The 9,525-nt window shown below is 48.0% G+C and overlaps 1 protein-coding gene across 1 annotated transcript in view; it reads right to left on the bottom strand.

The window, feature by feature from the left end:
* Positions 1–1,403: 1,403 nt before the first annotated feature.
* The window catches only part of FHAD1 (forkhead associated phosphopeptide binding domain 1), a 155,402-nt gene continuing 147,280 nt past the window's right edge, over positions 1,404–9,525 (bottom strand). The window contains exon 31 of the mRNA XM_025367034.1: positions 1,404–2,238. Coding sequence (XP_025222819.1) covers positions 2,122–2,238 — 117 coding nt within the window. The 3' untranslated portion in view covers positions 1,404–2,121. The remainder of the gene's footprint in view (positions 2,239–9,525) is intronic.

Genomic DNA, 9,525 nt, shown 5'->3' with positions numbered 1-9,525 from the left:
GCTCTGTTGCCCAGGCTGGAATGCAGTGGGATCACTGGGCTCAAGTGATCCTCCCAGCACAGCCTCCCAAATAGCTGTGACTACTGGCACACACTACCACACCAGCTAATTTTTAAGTTTCTTGTAGAGACAGGGTCTCACTATGTTGTCCAGGCTGATCTGGAACTCCTAGGCTCAAGCAATCCTCCCACTTGAGCCTCTCAAAGTGTTAGGATTATGGGTGTGAGCCACCACGCCCGGCCTCTCACTGGCTTTAGATCCTAACCATGTGTAAGACATGCCTCCTATGGAATATCACACAAAGAGTTTGTCCTACTTCCCTCAGGTTTAATGGGTTTAAAAAATACATTTGGTTTTAAAATATTAAAAAACATTTTTATTGTGCCTTTTTAAAAATAAAAAAAAGTAGTCTGGGCGCGGTAGCTCACACTTGTAATCCCATCACTTTGGGAGGCTGAGGTGAGTGGATCACCTGAGGTCAGGAGTTCAAGACCAGCCTGGCCAACATGGTGAAACCCCATCTCTACTAAAAATACAAAAAATGAACTGGATGTGGTGGCAGATGCCTGTAATCCCAGCTGCTCAGGAGGCTGAGGCTGGAGAATCACTTGAACCTGGGAGGCGGAGGTTGCAGTGCCACTGCACTCCAGCCTGGGTGACAACAGCGAAACTCCGTCTCAAAAAAAAAAAAAGTATTCATGACTTCTGGCTCTTCCATTTTTTTTTTTTTTTTTTTTTTGGCTGTGTGGCCACACAAGAATGGCAGTGAGGGGATGGATGGATGGAGAGAAGGCAGAACTTGGAAGGAGCAGAGAGTGCAGCAAGGAAAATGGGGGTCTCTCCAAACATAGTGGAACAGGAGTGTGCGTACCTAGGCCATGTGTGCTCTTTGGTGACTAGGAACTTGGTCTGTCCTTGTGGCCTGGGACTGTAACAACTAGGCCATCTGGTGTATCAGAATGGACAGTATGAGATGGAATTAGAAACCTGGGTTCAAGACTCAAATCTTGAGTTGACTAGCTGTGTGATTTTAGGCAGGCATGTAAGTTCTCAGGGCCTCAGCTTCCTCATCTGTCAAATGCAGAATGTAATACTATTTACCTCCCAGGGGCTGGGGGAGGATTCAATGAGATAGTTTTGAAAACTGTAGAGTGCTATATAGATGTTAGTCATGATTACAGAAGCAATAAAACTGATTTGTGTTCTAAATGTATTGTAATAAACTGAGATTTTTTTTTTTTTTTTTTTGAGATGGAGTCTTGCTCTGTCACTCAGGTTAGAGTGCAGTTGTGTGATCTTGGCTGACTGCAACCACCGCCTCCCAGGTTGAAGTGATTCTCCTGTCTCAGCCTTCCCAGTAGCTGGGATTACAGGTCTGGCCAAATTTTTTTTTTTTTTTTTTTAAGACAGAGTCTCACTCTGTTACCCAGGCTGGAGTGCAATGGCGTGGTCTCGGCTCACTGCAACCTCCGACTCCCGGGTTCAAGTGATTCTCCCGCCTCAGCCTCCTGAGTAGCTGGGACTACAGGCCTGTGCCACCACACCCAGCTAATTTTTGTATTTTTAGTAGAGACAGGGATTCACTATGTTTGCCAGGCTGGTCTGAAACTCCTGACTTTGTAATCTGCCTGCCTCGGCCTCCCAAAGTGCTGAGATTACAGGCCTGAGCCATCCTGCCAGACCATAACTGAGATTTGACTTCACTATCCCGAGGCCCTGGTAGTTCCAAGGCTACAATTTTGCCCTGAGGCTCCAGTACAAGTCTTAGGTTCTCTCCAGTGTGAGTCTGTTGGAACTCTTAGGAGGTTTGATATTTGGGAACATCATGACCCAATGTGGAACCACATAATTATATCTACCAGTCCTGGACATCTGGGTCACACACTTCTATTCTTCATATACCTGAGTTCGTGTACATTCATAGGTATTTTTTAAAAAGAACGCTTCTCCCCACACACTCCAAAATATAACACTGTTCAAAATACCAGTCTAGAAAGCGAAACACTAGGGTAACAACCTTTAAAGTCCTACAAAAGCAACTCAGTATTTTGACACAGATGACACAGAAGAGTCACATGAACTCACACAGGATCACACGAGGCCTGGTGGGACGAGGTTTCTCTAGTACTTCCCGCTGGGCTTAGAATGCAAAAGGCTCTGGCTGGACTTGCTGGAGGTCTCTTTTCTCAGCATCTCTCTTTCTTGGTCCATCTTTAGGGAGGCTTTTCTGGTTCCAACCTTTAACAAGCAAGAGAAAAAACACACAAACTCCATTGCAGCAAGACTCCAATTGTTCCACTCAAGTGGTTTTGTTATTTTTATTTAATTTAATTAATTAATTTATTTTTTGAGATGGAATCTCGCTTTGTCGCCCAGGCTGGAGTGCAGTGGTGTGATCTTGGCTCACTGCAAGCTCTGCCTCCTGGGTTCACGCCATTCTCCTGCCTCAGCCTCCCGAGTAGCTGGGACTACAGGCGCCGCCACCACGCCTGGCTAATTTTTTTGTATTTTTTTTTTTTAGTAGAGACGGGGTTTCACTGTGTTAGCCAGGATGGTCTCGATCTCCTGACCTCGTGATCCGCCCACCTCGGCCTCCCAAAATGCTGGGATTACAGGCTTGAGCCACCATGCCTGGCTTTATTTAATTATTTTTAACATGAGGAGGACTAGACACTTTGCATGTGTTTTATTATATTGTACTTATTTATTTACTACTACTACTTCTTCTTCTTCTTCTTTTTTTTTTTTTGAGATAGAGTCTTGTTCTGTGGCCCAGGCATGAGTGCAGTGGCATGATCTCTGCTCACTGCAACCTCCACCTCCCGGATTCAAGTGATTCTCCTGCCTCAGTTTCCCAAGCAGCTGGGACTACAGGCACATGCCACCACGCCCAGCTAATTTTTGTATTTTTAGTAGACACGGGATTTCATCATGTTGGTCAGGCTGGTCTCAAACTCCTGACCTCAAGTGATCTGCCTGCCTCAGCCTCCCAAACTGCTAGGATTACAGGCATGAGCCACCACACCTGGCTGGTTTTGTTATTTTTTTGTACACAAAATAAAATGTTTGTTGTTAAAAAAAAAAAAAATATATATATATATACACACACACACACACACAGACACACATAGATATGAGCAAAAAAGAGATAAAACAATTTATTATCATCACATTACTCAAAGATGAGCCTTAGCCTTAGTAAGGTTTTGGGGTGCACCCTTCCAGGTATAAAGATATTGCTTTCCCTTTCTCTATTTTCTTTTTCTTTTCTTTTTTCTTGATATGGGGTCTTACTCTGTTGCCCAGGCTGGAGTGCTGTGGAGCAATCCCGGCTCACTGCAGCCTCGACCTCCTCAGGCTCAGGTGATCCTCCAACCTCAGCCTCCCGAGTAAGCTGGGACTATGGGTGTGCACTACTATGCCCAACTAATTATTTTATTTTATTTTTTGTAGAGACGAGGTTTTGCCATATTGCTCAAGCTGCTCTCGAATTCCTCGGCTCAAGTGATCCGCCCTCCTTGGCCTCCCAGTGCTGGGATTACAGGCGTGAGCCACCAAGCCTGGTCCATTTACATGTTTTTTAGTTTGAAACCAGGAGCTTATTATGGTAAGCACATTCATTGTGATGGTGTTTCTCCTGAAAAACTGTTACTGAATTGAATGTGTCTAAAGTCTCTGATGGCTTAGAATTGGGTCTCCAATCTTTTGGCTTTCCTGGGCCACACTGGAAGAAGAATTGTGTTGGGCCACAGGTAAAATACACTAACACTAACAATAGCTGATGAGCTAAAGCAAAAAAAAAAAAAAAAAAAAAAAAAAATTATCCCCTAATGTTTTACGGATTAGTGTTGGGCTGCATTCAAAGCTGTCCCGGGCTGCAGGGTGGACAAGCTTGGCTTAGAAGGAGGAAATGAAGTCTATTTAAGGGGGTCTGTTTAACCTCTTGAGCACTTCCCAGCTCAAAGGAGGGGGCGTCCTGGCGGCCACGTGCATGACCCCACTCCCAGGCTGTATTTGTTGGACACTTGGCACAGCCGGGCTTTTCCGATGCCCACTCCTAGGAGTCGGGGTAATGGACTGTGAGATGCCACTCACTCCCTGGGCTGACCCTTTGAACTGAGGGACTATAAGGTTGTCCCTTCCTGTCACACGACTGGAGAGAGAAGAAATCAGCAGAGGTATGGAGAGGGGCAGAGAAATGCCTGACTGCGTGCATGTATGAGAGAGACGATGCCTGGGCTATCCTAGTTCTCTCCCATAGCTTTTATGAGGCATTCATTTCTGTATCTTTATAAAAGCCCTCCGCTCTGCCCCCTTTCTGAGTAGGTTTTTGTTAACTGCAACCCAAGATCTCTCTCTCAAACAATTCTGGACACACTGTAGACACCACTGTGGCTTGCAAGTTTCTTGCCAACAGGATTTCCCTTGCCGACCCTGTCTCCTGCATAGCTTTGCCACCAGCCTTCAGGCTGCACATACACCTGGGGCAAGAGGGCTGGGTGGCCAGTCGCGTTTCAGCTCTGCCACTCACTACGTGATCCTCAGTTTCCTCATCTGCCAAATAGGGATGAATATCCATCCTGCCTTCCTCAGAGGGCAGAGAGGAGATTCTGGGAGGATTTCAATGGAAGGGTCCGTTAGGACTATCGTTTAAGCTCTTTCCACCTTAAGATGGATTTAAAAATCACCTCCTGAGGCCCATGGCAGTGGCTGATGGGAGCCTCAAACGTGTTTTGAGACTCTGCATTCAAGATCGTTTCAGGGCAAGAAAGGGTAAGTCAGTCCCATACCAGCCCACAAAGTAAATATTTGTCTGAATGCCTAGGGAAAAAGAAAACAGACAGCAAACTCGAAAGCCTTCCCCCTTAAACAACCCTTACTTTGTATTCCTTTTCATTTGATTTTCAATAAAATTGCCTACTGTGGATGGTTTCCAAATGCCAGTGCCCTGAGCCGGTGTGGAGTTGGCTGTCAGAGTTGGAGCCGGGGAGTTTTTTAAAGAGTCCCAGGTCCCCGGTCCCCAACCCCAGGGCTGCCAGGAGCATGGGATGGGAAGCACCAGGGAAGGGGCTTTGGTTCTCTTCATGAAGTGACAAGGGATGGGGCAGCAGAAGGCAGCCAGGACGGCTGCCCTGGGAATGCGGAATGTGAAATGCACAGATTCCGTTTGAGATATTTGGAACCACGTGCCTCACCCTTAGAATGAAAAGGCAGGGGTAGAAGTCAGTCATTTAAATAGCGACACCCAGGTGTGAATGACCTCAGGCCATCCTAGGGTGGCTGCTTCAGGAAACTGCAAGCCTCAGCTCTAGGAATCCCTCTGGCCACTCCCACACAACCTCAGGAATGGGTTTAAATATCCGGTCCTCGGCCGGGCACGGTGGCTCACGCCTGTTATCCCAGCACTTTCGGAGGCCGAGGTGGGCGGATCACGGGGTCAGGAGATCCAGACCACGGTGAAACGGCCCGATGGTGTGCACCTGTAGTCCCAGCTACTTGGGAGGGTGAGGCAGGAGAATGGCGTGAACCCGGGAGGCGGAGCTTGCAGTGAGCCGAGATGGCGCCACTGCACTCCAGCCTGGGCAACACAGCGAGACTCCGTCTCAAAACAAACAAACAAACAAACAAACAACATCCGGTCCTCAAGGAGGCGTCTCCTGGAGCTTGGACGGGGGGTGAAGGGGTCCCTGTGAAATATGCTCAGTTTCGTCCAGAGGCTTTTGTCCTCCAAACACCGGGCACAAAGTTATCAGCCCTTGCCCCCTGATAATTCTTTCTTTCTTTATTTTTTTTGAGACGGAGTGTTGCTCTGTCCCCCAGGCTGGAGTGCAGTGGTGCGACCTCGGCTCACTGCAAGCTCCGCCTCCACTGCAAGGTTCGTGCCAGAGTAGCTGGGACTATAGGCACCGCTTCCATGCCCGCCTAATTGTTTGTATTTTTAGTGGAGACGGGGTTTCACCTAATTAACCAGGATGGTCTCAATCTCCTGACCTCATGATCTGCCCTCCTAACCAGAGCAGCAGCCACCTTCTAGTAGTCTTAGGACAATGGTGTCAGTTAAGAAGAGGCTTCTATTTTCCAAAAATATCCCTTGCATAGAATATCTTCAGTTTTTCCAATGATAATTTTGTTGTCTCAGAATAACTGTGGCCTTTTATCAAACTTGTTAAATAAGTCTTTCTTATTCAACCAAAATGTATTTTGCTTTCAAGCTTCCTGAGAGCTTGCCTCTACTTTCTGCAAAGCAGGAGTGTGGATTGGATCAATTCCAGTTCCAGGGCTGATTTGTGAATGGCAATGATTCAACGTGTTTAAGATTTTATAGACTTGATTAAAAAAGAGTATTCAGCCGGGTGCGGTGGCTCACTCCTGTAATCCCAGCACTTCAGGAGGCTGAGGCAGGCGGATCACGAGGTCAGAAGATCGAGACTATCCTGGCTAACACGATGAAACCCTGTCTCTACTAAAAATATAAAAAAAATTAGCCAGGTGTGGTAGCACACACCTGTAGTCCAAGCTACTTGGGAGGCTGGGGCAGGAGAATTGTTTGATCCTGGGAGGCAGAGGTTGCAGTGAGCTGAGATCTAGCCACTGCACTCCAGCCTGGACAACAGAGTGAGACTCCGTCTCAAACAAAACAAAACGAAACAAAAAACAGAATTCTAGAGGATGCTCTTTCTGCTCACCTGGGAATTTGAGTTCTGCATCCTGTTCTTCACCATCTTTACAAATACTCGTCTCTTTAATACAGAAATAATAGGAACAGATTTTAGCTTAGATTCCTCTTTGCCTTTTGCATCAAAGAAAAATGGATTTTTCTCCACTCTTAGATGCTACCCATTTGGAATGCTGGGCCTTCCCAGGGACAGCATTCCAGATGAGTAGCACATGAACATTGAGAAAAATCCATTTTCTCAACAAGAAGGGGGCACAGCTTTTTGGGAACCACGGCGCCCCATCTTGCTGAGTCTCTTGGGGGTCTCTGTTCTAGATTTCAGCAGAGGTGGAGGCTGCTCAACCCAGGGCCTGTGAAGAACACTGCTCTTCGCGGAGGACACGTCTGTTTTAGCTGGAGGCAGCGCCTCCAGAGCAGGTGGAAGGGGCTGCAGATACCCGGTGGTTCACACCTTGGCATCCCAATGGCTCAGGGATGGTGGGGCCCATGATGGTTGAACTCCCTTCAGGGGGGCCTGTTGAATGCCATCGTCACCCAGAATCTGAAGCTTGCTATTTCCCTGGGGTTTGATTTACAGTTGCTGATCCTGGGGTCCCCAAGATGTGGCACCTGAGGGACAGTTCCCTGAAGAAAGAGCAGCCCCGGATACTAGGGACCCCTCAGGGAGGGAGGGAGCTGGGCCCCCTCAGAGAGGGGGTCACCAACCTCATGCCCATAGGGGCCAGGAAGTCAAAGGCGGCGGCGAGATGGACATGGCAGCAAACCCAGGGGCCGGGGTCCTTTCTAAGGGGCTGGAAGCTGGTGGCGTGTGGGACTGTGGGCCTAGTGTCACCAGCAGATCCAAGTTTCCCAAAGAAGTCAGAAATCTGGAGTATTCTGTTAAAGTGCCATTTTGTTTTGTTTTGTTTTGTTTTGTTTTTTGAGACAGAGTCTTGCTCTGTTGCCTAGGCTGGAGGGCAGTGGCGAGATCTCGGCTCACTGCAACCTTTGCTTCCCAGGTTCAAGTGATTCTCCAGCCTCAGCCTCCCGAGTAGCTGGGATTACAGGTGCCTACCAACACACCCGGCTAATTTTTGTATTTTTAGTAGAGATGAGGTTTCACCACGCTGGCCAGGCTGGTCTGGAACTCCTGACCTCAAGTGATCGGCCCGCCTTGTCCTCCTGAAGTGCTGGGATTAGAGGCGTGAGCCACCATGTCTGGCCAAAAGTGCCTTATTTTGAAATGATACTTTAACAAACCCCCAAAACAAAAAAAAAAATTCCATGGGCCAAAAGAGGCATAGCCTTGGGCTGCCATTTTGTGATGTCTGCCTCAGGGCCGCCCTGCTTGGCATCTAGCTGGCGCTCAGTGGGCAGCTGTGGGTTGCCAGAAAAAATACAGGATACCCAGTTACATGTGAATTTCAGAATGAAAACAAACACTTTAAGTATGTCCCATGCAATATTTGGAACATACTTAACACTAAATCACTATTTGTTATTAATCTGAAATTCAAATATAACTGGGTATCTTGTTTTATTTTTTTCCTTTAAATCTGGCAACCCCATTTGGCATTCCCCAGACCCACAGGGACAGCGAATCAGGCTGTCTTTTAGGATAGGGACATAGGTGCTCATAAGTCTCCACTGTTCTCCCACAGCACCAGGCTGTGAAGACTCGTGGCCTGTATTTAGCTGACAGTTGACCTCTAGAAGGCCTGCAGCCTGCAGCCACTCAATATTTATCACAAAGTTAGTGAGAGGAACAAATTCAGCAGAGAGTCATCATTTCAGATATTGCCAGGCAATGGTTTTAAACCTCTCTTCCCTCCTAATTTCTTCTTTTCCAGCAGGTTTTGTTTGTTTGTTTTTGTTTTTGTTTTTGAGACAGGTTCTTGCTCTGTTGCCCAGGCTAGGGTTCAGCGGTATGCTCAAGTGGCTCATCGCAGTCTTGAAATCTGGGCTCAAGAGATTGTCCCACCTCAGCCTCCCGAGTAGCTGGGACTACAGGTGTACGCCACCATGCCTAATTTTTTGTGCTTTTGTAGAGCCAGGGTTTCCCAATGTTGCCCAGGCCGATCTCGAACTCCTGGGCTCAAGTCATCCGCCTGTCTTGGCCTGTCAACATTCTGGGATTACAGGTGTGCCAGCAGGATTCTTTACCCACACAAAGTCCGCTCAGTGGACACCTGAGCACTGGAGAGCAGAGCCCCCCCCCGTACAGATCTGCTAGATCTGCTTTTACTGAACTTGACTGGATTCAGTGGGATGTGATGACATCCATCTGTCTCAAGGGCTGTTCTCAGCCGTGGCTCAGCCCACGTCACCCCACGAAGGCTGTTCTTCAAGATGCTGCTCTTTACGTCGCACACCGTCCCCTCCAGGGGGAAAGTCCAGCAAGGTCTTTGTTCTAAGAGCACTTGCGAGCGTCCATCCATTGTATCTCATGGACACTGTGAACTGTGACCAAGTTGATTTCCCATTTCTCATTGGCTGCCAGGAAGGTGGGAGTCGAACAGGGCTCCCCCTCGGCAGCGGTGGAAGTGCTTATGCAAGGCACTTTCATCCTCATTCCCGCTCCGTTTTGTAACCACTCTCACCTTCTTTCACCCCCCTCATTTCACTCTTAGGACAGGGGTTCCTGGGGCTCCTCACTCCTCCCTTCTTCTCTTAGGACCTTGTCTCCAAGTCCCCAAGTCACTTAGTGGCCTAGGATGGCTGCTCCATGAGCTAAAGCTGCGCTGGAATATCCCTTCTGCCTTCTCTCACCTTAACGGACTGGGCTTGATGCTTGCTTGTCTCTTAGGTCATCCGTTCAAATGAGGCAGGGGCTGGGGAGGGAAGGGAAGGAAGGGAGGGAGGGAGGGAGG

The sequence above is a fragment of the Theropithecus gelada genome, chromosome 1, assembly GCF_003255815.1.
Source record: "Theropithecus gelada isolate Dixy chromosome 1, Tgel_1.0, whole genome shotgun sequence".
NCBI classification, from domain to species: Eukaryota; Metazoa; Chordata; class Mammalia; order Primates; family Cercopithecidae; genus Theropithecus; species Theropithecus gelada.
This window is presented reverse-complemented; position numbering and strand designations above follow the sequence as displayed.